This window comes from Rhinolophus sinicus, linkage group LG03, assembly GCF_036562045.2.
Source record: "Rhinolophus sinicus isolate RSC01 linkage group LG03, ASM3656204v1, whole genome shotgun sequence".
NCBI lineage: Eukaryota > Metazoa > Chordata > Mammalia > Chiroptera > Rhinolophidae > Rhinolophus > Rhinolophus sinicus.
Window position 1 is genome coordinate 43941574 of NC_133753.1, and position 20638 is coordinate 43962211.

General features: G+C 36.0%; 1 protein-coding gene and 1 long non-coding RNA gene across 7 annotated transcripts in view; one reads left to right on the top strand and one right to left on the bottom strand.

The window, feature by feature from the left end:
• Positions 1-20638, bottom strand: part of IQCH (IQ motif containing H) — a 184537-nt gene that overhangs the window by 125235 nt on the left and 38664 nt on the right. For all 4 annotated transcript variants that reach the window (XR_012494698.1, XM_074327525.1, XM_074327523.1 and 1 more), the window contains exon 5: positions 18579-18695. Coding sequence is in view for 3 of the 4 variants with exons in the window: in XM_074327525.1 (XP_074183626.1) it covers positions 18579-18695 (117 nt within the window). In the remaining variant the exon portion in view is untranslated. The remainder of the gene's footprint in view (positions 1-18578; positions 18696-20638) is intronic.
• Positions 1-20638, top strand: part of LOC141570566 (uncharacterized) — a 75531-nt gene that overhangs the window by 24968 nt on the left and 29925 nt on the right. Inside the window, exons 4-6 of one of the 3 annotated variants that reach the window (XR_012494700.1) lie at positions 10550-10723; positions 12163-12345; positions 19062-19166. This is a non-coding gene — a long non-coding RNA (uncharacterized LOC141570566). Of the gene's footprint in view, positions 1-10549; positions 10724-12162; positions 12346-14214; positions 16883-19061; positions 19167-20638 lie in introns of those variants that run through there. The other 2 variants (XR_012494699.1, XR_012494701.1) reach the window with 2 other exon arrangements.

Consider the following 20638-nt stretch of genomic DNA (forward strand, 5'->3'; position numbering starts at 1 on the left):
TTTCCCAGTGGCATTTAACTTAGATACAGTAGGAGTCTCACTTTCTCTCAGACTAAGGTTTACTAGAATTTGGGGGATAGAAGAAAAACTCCCTGGAAAGGCATCTGTAGCAACAAAGTAAGAATCCTGGGCCGAACACCAGTTTTGAGGCCTAGTTCTGTCATTTAATTAGCAGTGGGGGGGGGGGGGGGGGAGGAAATCATTGAACGTCTCTAAGTCTGAGTTTTATCTTCTGTAAAATAGGGATATTCTTATCTACAGGGCAGGTGAATTTTATGCAAAGGATCTGTTCCTGGAGGCATTTCATAGTTCTCAACTCACATAATTCAAAACATCCAGACAAAGAACGACAGGTATGGTAACGACTACTAGAAACCTTCAGTGTGCCACCCCGCCAGGAACTGCGATTCCCAGCCTTTCTTTTAGCATCATATGTTTTTGTGACGAGACTCTAGCCAGTAGTATAGGAACTGCAGTGATTCTACTGGTTGGAATACAGACATGATGGTGGGAACACAGCAGCCATCTTAGATCACAAGATGGAAAACTGCCTGTTCAGGAGGAGAGAGCAATAAAATAGAAAGTGCATGGCTTCCTGACATTGTAGATCTGCCACTTCAGCCACAAATGGCTTATGCTCAAACAGTGATGCGAGAGAACATTATTGTCATGTTTAATCTACTGTAATTTGTTGCAGTTGCTGAACTCACATCGTAAATTCTACTGGGTAGTTTTATTTACTCAAATGGTGCCTCTCTGTGGAAACTTCAGCATAAATATAGCTTAAATTTACTCAGACTGCGCCACCTTTGAAAAAAATGAAATTTTGTTTCATTTTTTAAATTTGAGGGATTTGAATTATGTCAAACTCTCTGTATAAAGCAATAATTTATTATTATTATTTTACATCATGGTATTTCAAATTTATATAATCCAATTTCACATCAGATTTGGCATCTCTCATCTTCCATAAGGCTGTTGTGAGGAATGAATGAATTATTAGGTTGGTGCAAAAGTAATTGCGGTTTGAAAGTTAAAAATAATTGCAAAATCCACAATTCCTTTTGCTCCACAATATATGGAGATGAACAATACAAACTTTTTTCACCTCAGAAATTGAGTTTTATTTTTGTACATAAATATTTTATTAAAGTATAACATTTGTTTTTGAAAAGGCAAAAACCATAAACTTATCAGTTGATATATTTTCACAAAGTGGACACTGTGAGTAACCAGCATCCAGAATAAGTAGAGCATTGAAAACACCCTAGAGGCCCCTCATGCTCCCACCCAGTCATTACTATAACCCAAAGGTAAACACTATTCTGAATTCTATTACCAACTATTATTTTTCTGTTTTTGAACTTTACATAAATGGATTATTATAGTACGTACTCTCTTTTATATTTGGCTTTTTTCTTTTAAAATTGGTGTGGGATTTACCCATATTGTCATGTTACAGCAGTATGTTCACACCATAAGCTTTTAAATATTGATTTTGATTAATAATTATACATATAACTGTAACCAGTAAGACTGGAGCCTCCAACCAGCCACTTTTTTTTGCATTGCTTATAATGTTCCTTCTAGAATGTTCTGTCTCAGCTCTGGCTACTAAATTCTTGTCACCTTTTAACCACCTTTTAACCTCCTTTAGAAAATCAGATCTGATTTCTTTCTCCTCTGACTTCCTATAGCTTTTTTTGTACTTCTGTTACTACATTTACAACATATATTGTATTTATATAGTATCCTGAAGGCATTACATAATTAGAACTCATCTAATTCTGTCTTATTATCTCATCTGAAGAAGGAATAGAGCCAAAAAGTGTTCTTAAAAATATAACCACTTAAGGTTTATTGGGAGGGGCAATTAACATAGATATATTAATAGCAAATATTTTTCTTTTTGATGAAGGTTATAAAATGGCAAGACTAATTAATGACCTAGTTACCCTAGTGGTAATGGTAGAGTAGCTTATAACAGACTAACCCTTCTGAAGATAACCATTATAAACTCTGGATAAAATATTTTTTTAAAATAACTATTTGAAGGTACTAAGATAAATTGAAAACAGGCAGAAGGAAGAGGGGAGTTGATCTTGAAAGATGAGAACTGCAACAGTTGAGATTTATGTGTGTGTGACTTCTGCCCTGGAAATACTTCTCAGTCCATGAGATGCAGTGTGGCTGTAATTCAAAAAGAAAGGCACATTCTTACTGGCTAGAGAATAGAGTTTATGGCTGTCATAAAAGCTAAAAATGAAGGGGAATCCCAGAAAGGAAGAAGCTGCAAGGCAGGGATCCAAAATGTGCAAATAAAGGCCAAACAAATCCTTGGCTGACCTTTGAGCTACATGTACTCGTATATGGGACAGAGTCTAAGGAGCCCAGCAAAAATACAACAGTTAACAATTTGAAAAAAACTGAACAGAGATTTCAGCTGCTACCCATCAAGGATAGAGTTTGTAATTTGAGTCTAGCCAAGTTAATTGCCTACTTGAACAAGAATCAACACATTAGGGAGCAAGGTAACAGAATTCAAAGTTTCTACAACACATCATTTATAGTGTCCCTAGCAATAAAAAGTGACTATATATACAAAGAAATGGGAACATATCCACACAAGAGAAATAGTCCTTAATAGAAACAGACCCGGGAGGTGATAGACAGGTTTATGGCATAAATTCTGGTGATGGTTTCATGGGTGTTACTTAGTTATCTCTAAAGTCATCAAGTTGTATACATTAAATATGTACAGTTTTTTTGTATGTCAATCTTACCTTAGTAAAGCAGTTTTAAAAAAATAAAGAAACAGATATCAAGCTGATCCAAAGGGTATAACTAGCAGATAAAGACTTTAAAGCAGTTATACATATTTTAAAGGCCTTAAGGAAAATATGATCATAATGAATTAACAGATGTAAAATCTTGGTAGAGAAATAAAGTGTTTTTTAAAAAATGGAAGTTTTAGAACTGAAAAGTAAAATACCTGAAATGAAAAGTTCACTGGATAGTCTTGAAAGCAGATTGGAGTGGGCAGAAGAAAGAGTAGTGAATTTGAAGAGAGATCAATAGATATTATCTAATAAGAAGAATAGGTATTATCTAATATTTTTAAAATAGTAGATCCTCAGTGACCTATGGGACAACATCATGTTGTAAATTTGTATGTAATTGAAATCCCAGAAACAGTGACAGAGAAATGTGGAGGAAAACATTTAAAGAAACAATGGTCACAATGTTCCTCAATTTTCTGGAAAACATAAAGGTCAATGAATCCCAAGTAGGATAAACGCACAGAAAACCACTCATGGACACAACATAATCAAACCTGTGGAGGCCAAAGACTAGGAGAAAAACTTGAAAGCAGCCAGAAAAAAAAAAAAAGTCACATTCTATACAGGGAATCATCATCCAAATGATGGCTAACTTCTTATCAGCAACAATGGAAATTTAAAGCATTGAATAACAATAGCAACAACAACAAAAACCCTGGCAACTCCACAGTCTAAGGACTTTTTTTGTTTTGACAAAAGAAGAAGATGTGACACCAGCAGACAATGTGTCAATAATTACATTAAATGGAAATGAATTAAACACTCTAATTAAAAAGCAGGGGTTATCAGACTGAATTTTAAAAACAAAATAAAATTATATGCTATCTATAGGAGATGAATTTTAATTTTAAATACACAGCTTGAAGAGCCAACAAAAAATATTGATTGCCATGTAAATAGTAAGGAAAAGAAAGAAGGAGTAGCTATATTAATGTCAGAAAAAGTAGACTTTAAGACAAGGAGTATTGTCCAAGACAAAGAGGGATAAAAGGGTCAATTAGTCAAGAAAACATAAAAATCATAAACATATATGCCTCTGATAACATTATCCCAAAATACATGAAACTAAAATTACCAGAACTGAAGGAAGAAAGAGACAAATCTTCAATCGGAGTTGAAGATTTTAAAATCCACCCCCTTAATAATTGGTAGAACAAATAGAGTTTTAAAATCGGTAAGGATATAGAAGATCTGAACAGCAGCACCAGCCACTTTGACATAATTGATATTTAGCAAACTAAAACCAACAATTATAGGATACACATTCTTTTCAAATGCACATGGAATATTTGCCAAAATAAATTATATTCTGGACCATAAAATAAGTGTCAATCAACTTCAAATGTTTTAAATCTTACAGAGTATGTTCTCTGAACCTAATAGAATTAAATTAGAATTCAATAAGAGTGAGGAAAGTAAAACTATCCCCAAATATTTGGAAATTGAACAACACACTTCTAAATAACTCACTAGTCAAAGCAAAGAATCACTAGGGGGGTTTTGAAGTGAATGATAATGAAAATGCAGCTGTGTGATGCAGCTAAACACGGCTTAGAGGGCAGCTTACCAGTCTAAATGCTTCTATTAGAAAAGAAGGTCTAAAGTCAATGATCTAAGATTCTACCATAAACAGCTTAAAAAAAGAAGAGTGAATTAACTCAAAATAAGTAGAAGGAAGAGAATAAAAAGAGAAGTCAATGAAATAGAAAACAAATAATAGAGAAAATTAGCAAAGCCAAAATGATTCTTAGAAAAGATTAATAAAATTGATAAACCTCAGCAAGAGTGATCAAGAAAGAGAAAGCATAAATTACCAATATCAGAAATAAAGGTGTGTGTGTGTGTGTGTGTGTGTGTGTGTGTGTGTGTGAGAGAGAGAGAGAGAGAGAGAGAGGAAGGGAAGGGACGGGAGAGAAGGAAGGAAGAGAAAGGCACACTCAGCGTCACAGTTCTAAGACCTGGAATGGGTTTTAGGGTGATAAAAAGGGTAGTTAGTAGCAGAAGTGACCATGGGATTGTGAACAGACTCAAAGAATGAGGCAAATCGAGCTGACCATGGCAGAGACCCAAGAAGAACTATTTTGAACGCATAGGAGTCTGAGGTGTGAGCATCTGCACATCTCACGGGCCCTGTATAGCACATCACATTTTTAAGAAGCGGAGTTTGTTATGATGCACCAAAGCCCCCAAGAAAGTATTAAATGCCAGTAAAATGTGACTAAAGCAGGAAAATATGTAATATCTTCTAAAAGATTTTTCCGTTAAAGGTAGTTAAATAAAATCCAGCACTTAAGCAACATTCCCCAAAGTGTGTTCCTCTCAATATGGTTCTGTGAGCTACTCCACAGAAAAGGGTGCGGCGGAAGTTTGGAAACATGGCTGACTGCACTGGCCACCCTCCTCTTCAAGACTCATTATGTACATCAGTGTGTTAGTGACTCCAGGTGGCCTAATGGTATAAAAATTAGTCTGACTCTCTTTAACCGCATGTTTCCCAGTTTTATGGGCCCACAAAAGTTTCCTTTCATGGAATACCCGCTAACATTCCGAGGAAGCTGTATTCTTTGGAATGCATTTTGGAAAAAAAACTGATCAAAGGATTAATACATAGCTAACAACTACAATTGCTCTAATTTGTTAATAGTAGACCATTCTTCAAAGTTAAAAGAGAGGTGATAACTTGCTTTTAGATGAAACTTTTCTTCAAAGGAGCTTGAAACACACTGGACTCAGGATTTTTTGGTTTGTTAGACTGACAGAAATCTATTTCTTGTTGCGATTTTTCTCTACATGTTTAATAGCATTAATCTGTAGCATTTCAATTTAAATTTTAAAATTCTGAAAAAGTAATCAGTAGAGAATAATAAAGTACTAGCATTTCATCTATATATCTATTACCTATCATAAAAGAAAAAAGTGACTGAGTTGCTTAAACTTGTGATTTTTGCATATTGGTGAATATTATACCACACCAGCACTCAAACATCGTCACAAGATACAGAAAAAAAAGCAACTGAAGTACCTCTGCCTTCTATATAATTTTCTTATGTAAACTTAGGGCTGTAAATTAAAACTTGATGCTCAGACACAATCTACTATCTCAACCTTCACTAGGGACCCCATGAAAGGAAATGAGTTTAAATGATAGTCTTTCAGTTAAGGTCTAAGAAAGACTTTGTGAATGGGTTTACCATTTGTTATAATTATTTTTGCTATTGCTGTTTGTTCCCTTATTAAAGAACAGTGTGCCAGTCTCTAGGCATTTTTGTTTAAATACCGGCTAGGGTCACAAGTGAAATGAAGTTTGGTCCTCATTTACCTCATACCAGCAGTTGGGTTGGCACGCAGCTGCAGAACTGCTGGGGCTCTTTTTATTTAATTTGGCATCCCTTCCTGAGCAGTACTGAGACTTTTACTTCAATGGCTCCATTGGGCTTTGACATAATTTCTATGCTGTATCAGTAAAGTCTGCAGAAGAGATGCCTTAGCAAACCTGAAAGGAGGCTAGCAGCGCTTCTAGTTCAGGTATTCTTGCTTAAGTCAGTGAAGGAATTAAACCCCAAATACAAGTTAAGTCCATTTTAAAAAATACAACATTATTAATTTAATAAAGAAACTGATTTGTGAGGAATATTAGCTATCTTAATTCTCTCTCTCTCTCTGTGTCTCTGTCTCTCTCTCTGTCTCTCTCTGTCTCTCTCTCTCTCTGCCTCTGTCTCTCTCTGTCTCTCTCTCTTTCTCTCTCTCAGTGTGTGTGTGTGTGTGTGTGTGTGTGTGTGTGTGTGTGTGTTAAGAATTTGTCCTTTTTGCACAATTTCTCTTGGAGTAATTTTCCTAGACTCTGAATCAGACTGTCATAAGAAAATATAGGTCCAAATTCTTAGTGAGCCACATATTAATTATATGACTTGGTCATGTATCTTAATCTCTACACTCCTGAGTTTCTTGTCTGTAAAATGGGAGTAATAACCTCTCTGACATACTCTGAGTATTAAAAGTGATAACACATAAAAATCACTAGGACAGGGTCTTACTTAATAGTTACTCAACAAATGCTTTGTTAAATGCATACATGGAAAATGAAAAAATTAATACCTTCTGTGAATTGTATTTCCACAGTCAGAAGAGAAAACAGTTTCACCTGGTCTGCTTTTTTGTTTTACGTGTCATATGTTGATGGTCATAAATGGGAAAGGAAGGGAGCAAAAGGAAACAGATTCCATCAGAATCAGAATTGTGGGTTGTCAGAACTGTAAGAGATCTTAGACATGATTTGAGCCAATGCCTTAAATTTACAAATGAACAAACTAATGCCCAAGAAGTATAATTGATTTGCCCAAAAAAATCACATAGAAGTTAGTGACAGATCCAGGTTTGGAGCCCAATATAAACATACTCATAGACTTTTCTTGTAATGAGGATTGTTATTATTGTATGAGATTATGGTGTTTAAAGAATCTTCCTTTGACTAACTTGAAAAATAGTTCTCTCTTTATGGTTTGCTTATTTCTTTTCTTTTTAAACATTTTGCTTTAATCCATCTGGAGTTTTCTTTGGTATAGGATTTAACTTAATGCTTTCCCCCCAAATCGTTAGCCAAATGACTCAGCATCATTTATCTAACAAGGCCTCCCTGTATCTCACCGACTTATACTGTCATCTTTATAACATTCTAGTTATCCTTTATTCTAAGGTCAATATCTGCGCTCACTTTTTTATTCCATTGATCTGTTTATTTACCCATAGAATGCTATTATAATTATTATAATTATAGCATATGTTTTAATAACTAGTATGAAAAGTTCACCTTCATTAATGTTCTTCAGGGAAAAAAATGAAGCCTTTTCCCATTTATTTTTCAAGATGATGAAATCTGTCAAATTGAAAAGAATTAATACTCCACACAAACCAAATAAAGCCCATAAGAATTTTGATTGGAATTACATTAGATGTAAAGATTAATTTGGAAAGAACTGGCATTCTTATTATAATCATTTTTCATTTTCAGTAATATATCTATTTATTTAACTGTTCTTTGACGGCGCTCAGTAAATTCAAGTCAAAGCATGTAAAAGCTTTAAAAGCTTACAATGATGATATAGGGAAGGGAAAATTAATTCTACTTAAAGGGATCTGGGAAGACATTTTTATGGCCAGAAGAGGAATTCTCTACAAATGTAGTCAGATGAGGTATATGGTATTTCATTACTTAACTTGACACAACCTAAGTCAATTACACAGGTCCTTAACAAGCTGTTATTCAAAGTCCTTAACTTCATACACACCAATTAATAGTAAGTTTATATTGGATTCTGACCAGATCAGACACTATGCTTGATGTTGGAGATATGGTCTATGCCCTTAAAAGGGTTTACAGTCTAGCTGGGGGAAGTTTTCATCTTAAAAGTACCAGTTCTGGAGAGTAGATCTTAAATGTTCTCACCACACACACACACTCACACGAAGGTAATTACGTGAGGTGATGGAGGTGTTAACTAATCTTATTGTGCTAATCATTTCACAGGATACATGTGCATCTAATCATCACACTGTATACCTTCGATGTACACAATATTATATGTCACTTATATCTCAATAGAGCTGGGGGAGAAAGTACCAGCTCCTCTTTTTGTTCTAATCTTGAGTTAACATAGCCTCTTACTAAGTGGTTTGATCTTTTATTTCTATTCCCAGACCAAGGCAGAGAAATTTCTCCAAAAATTCCTTGGTCATTGAGAAGTAATTTTTGGCCGAGTCCCAGATCTATCCCTCGGATGCAGGTCAAATCAGGTCAAATCACCATCCTCAAAGCTTCCCGAAGGTTGGAGGTCATATAGAATCAGGATTAAGAATGCCAATGTGGAAGTCAGACGTTTGAATTATGACCCTTGGAACTTGGGCTGTTTGAATGTGGGCAAGTTATTTCACCACTTTTGCCTCAGTTTCCCCAAATATGAAACGACAGTAGTAATAGTACTGAACTTGCAGGGTTACTGTGAGGATTGCATGAGATAATCTGTGTGTGTTGTACTTAACACTGTGCCCAACACTGAGAAGCATTCGCAAGTGCTGGCTGTTACCTGACATGCAGCCTCCTGTGCAGGTAACACAGTGCAGTTTAAAATGTAGCCCCAAGCAGAGGCACAGCTAGGTGTCCTGCAAGTGTTCAAAATGAGAACGTGGAGGTTGTGGGGGAATTATCTTCCCTTCCATTAAAGTCTGGGTACTCTGCTTGAAACTCCAGGTAAATGGAGTAATAAAACCAAGACTGTGGGGGTGACAGGTACTTTCCCTGGGATTTCAATATTTTAGATTAAATGATAATTCCATAAAGAGAGGGTTGGGGTTTTGAAAATCCTTTGCTGAAAGAGTCAACCCTTTTCCCCCTAAATTATCATTACATAAAATAATCCAATATTAGGTATCCATTATATTTTTAAATGGGTAGAAAAGAGGATATCAGGAATAATATTTTCTTCGTGGTCAGCTACCTCACGTGGGTGAGAGTGCCTGTTTTTTCACTTTACAACTTCTTCTGATAAACTTCTACAGATTTTACCCTTTCAACTTAGAAATAGAAAAGGCTATTTTGAAACTCATTAGAGAGTTTTCTTAGGAACCACTTAAACCAAGTTGTTAGGTCCCCAGGCAAACCTATGTGACCTATTAGTACAGCAGGTTCTTGAATAACGTTTCGTTCAACGTTGTTTTGTTGTAACGTTGGTGAGATGCCGTAGGAACTTACTCTTGTTTATATCAGTTAGACGATGGTAAAATTGGTTTTGTTATGCATTGTTTCACTTCAAGTCACAGAAGCTATCAATGACGTTAAGTGAGGACTTAATGCAAAACTGAACCTAACCATCGGACACATCTGGGCCTCACATCATGGGGAAAGAAGAATCCTTTTGCTCTATGTGGCTCCAGTGGCTTGGGAAACATGGGGAGATAAGGGAAGCAGGGTAGCTTGCCAAGAAATCCCCCATATGGACGGGTTCCTTCTCACATCTTATCTTTCTTTTTGTCCTCCTGATAGATCCTGTTTCTTCCAGTCGGGGTTTCTCTTCTCCTCTGGGTGGTACAATTACTTAGATAGGAAACACAGAGTAGTGACAAGGAGATGTGTTCCCCCACCCCTGTCCCCAACTCTGAGCATTAAATAAGAAAAATAAGTACAGGAACAATGCAACATGTTGAATGAAGTTGATCTACAAGATCAAGGCCCCACACAGGAATGCAGTCTAATGAGTGTTATCAAAGAAACAGATGTGAGCTGAAGGTGAGTGGTGTTTTGTAGTAGACCTAATGAGAGGGATCTCCTCCAAATAAATATCTACTGGGCTTACATTACGCATTCTGATTCAGAGGCTGTGCTTTTAAAGTATAGGGTGAATCACTCTAGTCTATGGGTACAAAGTGGTTTTAAAAGGTTAGGAATGTATACTTGAATTCAAATACAGTTTAAGGTACAATGGGTTAGAATATTGGAGAACACAGCAATAGTATTTATTCATCTCAAGTACCTCTCAGTAGATAATTAACCTGGGCCATGATAAAAACAGTTCTATTAGACCCATTTCTCTTGTGGCTAATGCTATTGTGCGACTTGCGATAGTATTTCTCTTTTGCTTCATTTTAAACAGAACACTTCCTATAATATTGCAAGCATTACCACTTTTGTAGCTGTTCCATTTTCCTCCTTGCAACAGAAATGCAACAGTAGTTATATGAAAGCATGAAGTTATATATTTCTACTCACGAAGATGCAATTCTTATGAAAATCTGGAGTGGCAGTCTAGATATATCCACTTTTTGGTAGGTTTCCTGCACCGTCAACTATGAGGAGTGGATCTTTCATCCATAAGGAATACAGAGTTTTTAAGGTACTTCCCTTTTCTGACACATACTTGGCCCCACACTGGACATTTGTGTGAAGGATAAGGCGATCTGTCACAGAGAGTTCTAACTTTTGGGAGTCCATGGACCCCTTTGGCAGTCTGGTGAAGTCTATGATGCCTTCTCAGAATAATGTTACTATAAATGCGTAAAATAATAAACATTGGACACCAATTACATTGAAATACACTTCTATCCCTGAACCCCTTGTGCCTTAAACCTGTCGTAGAGCTGACTCAGTCTCCTCCATCTGCCTAATTTTTGACTCATCAAAGTGGAATTAGGAGTTTAGAAACATAACCTCTTAGTACGAAGTCAAGCAAGTACCAAACTCAAGTCCAAAGTTCAAATCCCCCGTAGAGCAAAGGCACTGGATCAACCCCAGAAGCAGGGCTGTTTCATTAGCAGGCGGCTGCTGGCCTGGGATGCTTCCAGGGCACTACAAAGGCTCTCTTCCTGCCTCTCCCAAATCCCTCTGCTCCCTGTCCACTCATGCTTAAAATCCCTTAATAGAGTCTAACTCCTTTGGTTTAATTAAATAGAGGATTTACTCTTGTTAAAAAGCAAAAGCCCATGGGAAAGGTAATACTCTAACGCCAAAGATTTTTAAATTTATTTTCAGCAGTAGAATCTGTTTTTCAAATGCAACCTTAAATAGAATGCTGAAGTGTAAATAAACCCAAGTTTTACAAGAATTTAGTACCGATTTTATATGTTGAGAATTATATATCAGTAAGTATATGTATTAGTTATATAAATTTACACGTACATATAAATCAACACTAGAAATAATGAGGCCCTTTTGATGAAGGCAAATTATGAAATCAAGAGCTATAGGTAATACCTGCAGTCTTACACCCATCACAGCATACAGTTTATTTCTGTATTTTATTTTGCCGGCACAAGGTGGAGAAAATCCTCCTGTAAGTAGATAAGTAGTTTCAAATAGATAACAATTTGTTATGGTACTTATAATCTCATGATTTTCTTCAATTAAAATAATTCAGAGGCTTTAAGGAAGAGCAGGAATTGTTTTGTTTCAAAATAGAATCACTAACTATATCTAACAACTGCTCGTTTTCCTTAATAATTAAGCAGTAGTTGTTAAGTACTCAATTGGGGAAGATTTGACAAATAGATTTTGGAAATAATTTGAATCCTGACTCCCTTACTTATTCAGAACCTTAGGCAAGTAGCTAAATCATAGTCTCAGTTTCCTCAAATGTGAAATGGTTATAAAAATTGCATCTATTTTATATGTGTAAGGATTAGAAATGACATAGTGCACAGAAAGCACTTAGCGTAGTGTCTGGCATACTTAATAAATGCTATTGTCATTGAAGGGTTGAATGACCAAAAGTACTTCTCAAATGTGTCTTATAAAATTTTTGATGTTCCATCATGTCCCATTTAAATTTCTTTTCAGGTGTCTCAGCACCCTTCTCTTTCAGATGTTCACTCATTTTCAAAACAACCTAATTTTATTTTGTATGTTGAGTCCACATTTTAAGATGATGCTTTACTGCTGATTTGTTATCTGCAGTTGTAAACAAAGTAACATTGCAACCCTGCAATGCCAAAGAAGATTGTATAGCACATTTCAAATCAGGTAAGAACCAGCCCAAACTTAAAAATAAGAAATGAAACCATCTATAATGCTATATTATCATGATGTAACATGTACCATTATATTGTACAGTTGACTATTATGCTGCGCCAAACGTGTGCACCAGAGAACTTGTCTGGCTTTTAATGGATAGCAACACACATGTGTTGTAATACTAATACCAGATAGCGCTTAGTGAATGCTTACTAGGGGAATTAAGACCTTGACATGTATTAGATCATTTAATCTTGACTTATTTATTTGTAGGATTATTAAAGGAGTTTATATGCACAGACATGAATTTTAAAATATGACTAGTACAAATATGCACTCTATCTAATAAAAACCACCTTTATAAAAAATTCAAAAATATGTGTGCACGCACATACAAGCACTCATGCACATACGCGTGCCCCTGTGCTCACAGTTAACCTGATAGCACAAATTAACCCAGCGATGGTATCTAATGCATTAAAATTTGGTATCCAATTTAAGTATGTATGCATTCTTCTTTATTACACTTTAAAATATTTTAAATATTTATCATAAAAATGAAATATGAATTAAATGCTTACAGCCTCCCTGGAACTCATTGGAATTCTTTGTAACAACTTTAATGCCAGAGCATTCAGCCTTATCACTCATACTGGAGTGTGAAAGGAGCCAAATCAGATCTTTTTCTCAATGCACAGGTTTTAGAAGAAGGAAGAAGGAAGTATGAGATTTTGAATATTAATTCATTTTTTCAGAAAGGCAGGAACTTTATATTATGTGCCAACAATGTTAATATATTATCTATAATCCACATAACACCTAGTAGGCACTATTGTCCTGACTTTACGTAAGAGGAAACTGAGGACCCTAGGTGTTCATTTGCTTACCTGGGGTTACACACCTGGAAAATGACAGCTAGTACCCAAACTCCGATCCACTCGACTCCAAACCCTTTCCACCACACCAGATCACCACCCATCTAGCCTCCCTATTTTAGAAAGCAGGAAAATGAGGATGAGCAAGGTAGAGTCACTCGCTCCTGGAAACAGCTAGTTAGTGGCAAGGCTGTTACAGAAACCCAGGAGCAAGGGTGTTGCACTAGGTAAATCAACTCTTAGCAGATGGCCTAGTGGGAGGGTGCCCTGTGCAGCTAGGCTACCAGAGGCCAGGAGAAGCGTTACTTCACTTCTAGGCCCGGCATCAGGTTATATAGCTTCACTGCCGATGCTGGATGGATGAGGACACAAATCAGTCCTCTCCGCAGTTCCTACTGTGCAGAACTCTGCTTGGTGCGGTGGAAGATTGGAAAAACAGACAACAAGGCCCCTGTCCTCATATCTGTGTGGGAAAATGGCATCACATAGGAAATATTAAGCAGAATCCCTGGAAGGGACATCAGTAATACTCTGGTTCTCTCCCCCGACCCCTACAACAATATAAGTTTTAGATGACTGTGTAAAACACGGCACGGTACAATATGTGAAAATTGCCAATAGTCATAACTAATATTTTCAGAGCACTTACTTCTACCCGGAACTTTGGAGTGCTTTGAATGATCTCATTTAAAGCTTAGTACAACTCTACGATACAGTTTTATTATGGACATTTTACACATGAGGAAACGGAAGCTGTTTCTGGGAGAGCGCCCATCTAGATCCCCCATTCACACCAGACAGTCTGACCCAGAATGACTGTGCTCACAGCCAAAAAATGCTTGGAGTTCAGCACAGGGTTGGTTTGGGAAGGCACGTGTGATCTTAGCACGGAAACTCAAGGTACATAGCACTCTCAAGAAGTCAGAGAACTCATTACAGCTGGATTTTCTGTGACCATTATCTGATGAGGGTAGAGCCTCTAATTGCTTCTCTCCCCTCCCAGAGTCATGGGCTTTGGTGAGAGAGCCAGACACAAGCCAATGACAATTGTCACATCACTTTCTTCAGCTTTTCTAGCACTCCAGATGGAGAACTAAGATTCTGAAAAGCAGCAACTCACAAAGACGATGCACCACCACCACTACTACCATCATGGGGGAATACATTTTATAGGCTGTGAATCGAGAACACGAAAAGTCATTGTTTCCTTAAAGACTCTTTCTAAGCAACCTGAAGAGAAAGATCTCTTTCAATGACAGACCAGGGGATGTTGTGTGCCGTCATAGTCCTTGGGTAATGACTGTGTATTATAAATAGGATATGGCATTTCTAAATGTCTTTAAAGCTATTTCCTTTTGTTCAACTAATTTAATTTACCACATGCTCCTGGGAAAAGGGAGAGGGCTCAAGATGCTGACTCCACATTTCCTGAACAAAATCAACATTTTTTTTAAAAAACTGCTCTCAATGAAATTACATCTGATCGTTGTCTGCTGGCTCTCTTAAACCCTACCTCTGTCAAAATTCTGCCCCGGCAGGTGTGAGAAAGAATAGATGCAGAACTTGAGTGAATACCCACATCTGTTTTTGGAAAAAGAGAACAGAAGCAGCACAGAAGGAAGTAAAAGAGATAATTGCTGGCTTGAACTACAATACATTTTACTTGTGGGCAGAAGGCCAGCTTACAGCAGGCGGAATATGCAGCCCATCTTATTGGAATTCAGGGGTGGGCCTCCATTCTTGTCCGGAGACAGCTGTAAACCAGCAGCCCATAGCATCCCAATCAGGCACCGAGTTTTGTCAAGGAGTGCTGATATGTACAGAAGCAGCTTTGTCTGCTTCAACTGCACCCCTGCCTCGTGAAATGACAGTCAATCTCTGATTCCAGATGACAAGAACTGGATAAAAACTTAAAACAAATGGCGACCTTTCAAAAGATTAATTTGTTTACCAACAAAATGTTCCCTCTTTGTCATGTGAGATGGGGTGACCTTCACGTTCCCATATCTGGGCTGAAAGGATGCTGACTACAGTCATCTGTTAACTCCATCTCAGCAATTATTCCCTTTTTTATTTTTAGTGACAAGAAGGGTTTATTAATTCACTCTGCTTCTTGTTATGGTTTATAAATGCAACAAGCTCATTCTGAATTACTGCAGTGTAACATCAATTTGTTTAAATCTAATTCTGCTACCATTGCCAAATTATGTTGTGACTGTAATTGTGGCCATATGCATGGGCTTAAAACACAATCATGTTTTGAAATGGCCCTTCTTTCTCCGCCCCCCACCCCTCACCCCCGCCCCTTATTTCTGGTGCTTCTTCTAATCATTTGACATTAACACAATTGCCTCACTTTCCATTACTTTATCATTTCAGAAATGAATGTGCTTTCAGTGAGAGGGATTACTATGTACACCCCCCAGTGAAACAGTAAAGAATGAAACTATGATTTGTGAAGTGTGATTGCTACCCAACTAAGTTAGTGAAAAACACTGCATAACATATGACTCATAAAATCTAGAAATCATAATAGTATTAAATTCCACCTCATGAATAAATAAAAGATTCTAAGTTTACATTGCATTCTATATTTATTTATTTGGAAAGTGGGACCAAAGAACTAGTATAATTCTACAGCAACTCATATCTTGCCAAAAAGAAAAATGTTTTTATGATTCTTTTCTAGGTCATAACAGTTATAATCAGAGTTATTTGTGCAGCAATTCAAAGCAATGTTTTGTTTGGCTATTTTGTTATGCATTCATAATCGTTCTTTTAAAATTCATGTTAACAGATACATGTTGCAAGCCTTTTAAGAAACCCTTTTTATTTAAAAAAAATAAATCAAAGTCAAGTTTTCTGTAGATGTTTTAATGTGTTTCATTAGAAAGTCTAATGGGAACTAGATGTCAGTGAGTAAGTATGAATAGTATCAGAGATCTCTTCGTGTCTTCCCATACCTACAAGGCCCTACTCGAACACCTGATAGAGGGTTTATTATTATTAATGTTATTATTTGGCAGATTTAAGATATTGGAGAAATCATCAGCGACTTTCACTTTTAATATTTTGTTCTAAATTGATTTTACTAACAGAGTTACAGGATATAACATTCTGAAGGCACTTTCGTGGGGGGCAGTGAGTGTGTGTATGTGTACGTGCGTCTGGGATATATGTGTTTTCAGTGCATTAAAATCTTTGCACCAGCCCCTTATTATCAGGCAGGATACACCTCTTCACAAAATGAAGAAAATACCAGTTTCTAGGAACTAATAAAGTATATGAGCTACATATTCAAATTTGCTCCTTCAAAAAATGTCTAAGATTATTTATAGGCATTTGACAAGCTGTTCAAGTTTCAGAAGTAAGGAAACACATGGCCCTCGGCAGCCAAATAATAATCCCCTTAGAGTGTTTCAAGTAGTTCTAAAAAGCGATTAGCCTTGATGCTTCTTCTCTAATTAACTATACATCATGACACTAGACACACTGCTTCGGTTTGGGTAAGTGCTTTTAAAAACATTTTTATAAGTGGTAAATCACAACTGTATTTATTCCTAAGTGCTATACATGATGTTTAAAACCAAACACTTGAATATTTCTTTCACAGGACCTTTTGCACAATGCTTCTGTTTTATAAATCCAAAATTGAAAATACTGTTTTCCAGTTAGAACCATCATATATATATATATATATATATTCTAATCAACAAAAAACGATAAGGTCAACTATTTCAATTGAAATGTCAATAGTTAATTTGAGTAAAATGTACCTAATGTGCATACATTTTAAAGTGCTCTGCTGCACAGTTTTATGAGTCAAGTTTTATGGGGAAACAAGGATCTTTCATACAATAAACGAGTACATATTATCTATGTGTTAGATAAGACAAAGAGCTTTCCCAAACCCGCTGTGTTCCAAGTACATGGGCACAATATTCAAGGCACTCAGCCTATTTGGGAATTAGAAAAAATATATAATAAATGATAAAGATTTTACCCCAAATTTTGGATGTAATTTTTGGCTTCCTGTTTATGTCTGAATCCTCACTCAGAAGCATTAAAGCAAAGCATAATTCTCTGTAAATCTAGAGTTCTGCCTTTTTAAACTTCAGTGCTCATCAGAAAAAGTTTGCATAAGATACAGCAGTTGCCTTGGGCTCCAAGTCCTCAGCACTCCACTAGCTAAGCTAATATTAATTCTAGATTGAAGGGGGAAAACCAACAACAACAAAAGAGAAATCTGCTTCTGTCTCTACAGCCAGAGAAATAATATTTTTATTTCAAGGGCTTTGGGCTCATGGGAGCAGATAAAAATCCTTTCACATTATTCACTGTGACATTTTAAATAAAGTTTCAGCAGGAATAAAAATACCTAACTTTCTGGTCATTTCTTAGGCTATAAAAGTATTTCTGTGATAAAGTGCTCTTAAACCAAACCTGTTAGAATAACATAAAGCATATGTAAAGAAACTGAAAATATATTACAGGGTTACATGAATGAAGTAGGCAGTTAAAAACATGTAGGAAATTTGGAAGATTAATCTAAGAGACTATTATGCTGGTTAGAAATGGTTTTGCAATTTAATTCTAAAATTAATCTGGCTTTTAGTTTTGATTTCACTGAAGTATACATGTAAGAGCTTTTGAGAGAAGCCAAAGGTTAAAATGTATTTAAGAATGTAAAATGTCACCTCAGTAATTGTTTTCAGTATTAGAAATGATTTCAAATAAAATAATTTCCCAATTAAAATGAAGCATTACTCTTAATTCTCCCAAGAAAACCCCACAACACAGGAGTCCAATCCTTCCCTTGGGACACCTATCAGCAAGTCAATAGCAAAAATAGGTAGACTCTGAAATCCCTCACTGCAATCTCCATTTGATTGTTTTCCCTCTTATCACTTTGCTGACCTAAAGAATTAATCCCTGATTGTTTCAGATTTAGAATAATCTAATTACATTTTGTATATTGTATAAGGATACACCTTTGAAGCTGATACTATGCTGTTTCCTTTTGATTTTTCTAGTGGTAAGCTACTATCAAATAAAATATTTAAAATTTCTCTATTAATCCTCTTTGTTGTTAAATTACCTCATCCTTGTTAAAATTATGGTACTCGATTATTTAGGAACATCAAATAAAACAGAGAAATTTGAATGAGCTACAAATGGATCCTTTAAAAATAGGTTTGCATGTTTTAATCATTTCTAATTATAAACAGAATGAAAGCCACTCCATTTCATCTTCAAAAAATTCTAAGGACAAAAGGATCAAAATCTTTACTTAAAATCACACTACCAATAGATGACTTTTAATCTTTAAAAAAAATTAAGAGCTCATTAAAACAACTCATTACTTACACATGCTTGTCTCTGATTAATATATGGCAAACTGATTCCATAGTTCGCATTTACAGCAGCTCTGTGGTGGATGTTTTCAGGATCCTGCATGATTTTTACATCCAACCCTATCTTTTGCTGAAACAAAGAAACAATGAAACTTTCATGCTGGATGAACAAAAATGCTTACTAACATTTTATATCCTCAAAGGAGTATAAAGTTCTTTGAAAATAATTATTTTAATGTAATTCTCACTGGAATATATATATATATATATATATATATATATATATATATATATATATATATATTTAGGTCTTTTATTTATGTTGTTAATTGTTCTCTTTTATTCACAGAAAAGGAACTTTTGGCAGATTTTCCTCCATGTATCCTATTGCTCATACAAATACAGCCTCAGACAGCATTTATTTTCTCAAAAATAATGCTAAAAGCCAACCAAGGTGGACAAAGGACTAGAATACCTGATCTTGATTTATTTTTAGCTTTCCAGGTCAAGGATTTTGCCAATGAAATCTATACTACAAACACACAGGTAGAGGGCTCCCTTGGTCTGTTAATGTGGCACGTTCCTCAGGGGATATTTACAGGTAAATTTCAGTTTGGACTTGGTAAATTTACCACAACAAATTTATTTACTTCTTTCCAGAGATTTTTTGCTAACTATAGGAAAAATGTATGCTTTCGTTAGAAAAGTAAATAAATAAAAGCATCTCATTTGAACCACGTGTTTCTCATTTTAAATAGTTCAAATTAGTTACAACTGAGATGCTTAAATATAAACCACCAGGGTAGGCGGCACAGTGGTGGAGGAAAGGGGCACCGGCCAGATGTCCAGACACGTGGGTTCCAGTCTTGCTCTACCCTGGACTGCCTGTGTGTGACCTTGGGTAAGTCACTTCCCCTCTTTGGAAGTCAGTTTCTTTATTTTCAAAATGTGTCCGTTAGACTTGATGGTCTCTTGAAGAACTATTCACCTTCCCCCCAACACACACCCCACCCCTGCTTTGTCATTCTATGATTTGATGCTAAAAGGTAAGCTGACACTTAAGAAATATGGCATTATCAACAGTTTTTGAAGTCTTGTGACTTTTTTATTGTGACATAATTCACATACTATAAAATTCACTCCTTTCAAAGCGTGTGATTTAGTGGTTTTTAGCTGACTCACAAAGTTGTACAACCATCACCTCTCTTTCAATCCAGAACATTTTCATCACCCCAGAAAGAAACCTTATACCTATTCACAATCACTCCCCAGTCCCTCCTCCTTCCAGCCCCTGGCAACTACTTAGCTACTTTCTGTCTCTTGGATGTGCCCATTCTGGACATTTTACATAAGTGGATCGTAAATATGTGGCTTTTGTGACTTTTTAAAAAGGAGGTGTGATCACTAAAAATACCTGATTTCCTTTCAACTGAGCGTCTTAGTTCTGAGGGTGATCTGATACAATTGTTAAAATGGTTGTAGGAACCAGACAGATTAGTTCATGATCCAGTTGTTTCTTTGCTTGGAAGCATCCATAAATGGGCTGAGGTCAAAAGTGAAGGGGAAGACTACAAAAACACAGAATGTATGCTGTCTAGTTTTTTCTTAATACAGACTCCAAACCTTCCTTTTATTTTTTTAATAGCGTTGTTTTAACCAAATCTCCAAATAACTGCACGCAACTGTCCACTTTATTTAACCCGTGCAGGGACACAGGTAGCCAATAAGGCCTCTCTATTCCCTTCTCCTTGAAATACACTTGGTGAAAAAAATATTGTGCTTAATTATAAATGGCTTTTCCTTCTGTGGAAAGCCATTTATTCCTTCCTACTCTGGGGTTTTTGCATGGAAGCTGAGTGCCTCTTTTATTGAAATTAATACCTGAACATAATTTTTTCCTTCTTAATTAAACTTTGAGACTAATTTCCATTCTACCAAGGCTCAGGAAATTGCTAAGATTGCTAATATGTATTATATTGACTGGATGTGGTTTCTGTAATTAGGCTGTTTTTAAAAATCTGTGTTCTAGATACAATTGATGGTAATAACTTCATCTATCAGGTCTAAGCCTTG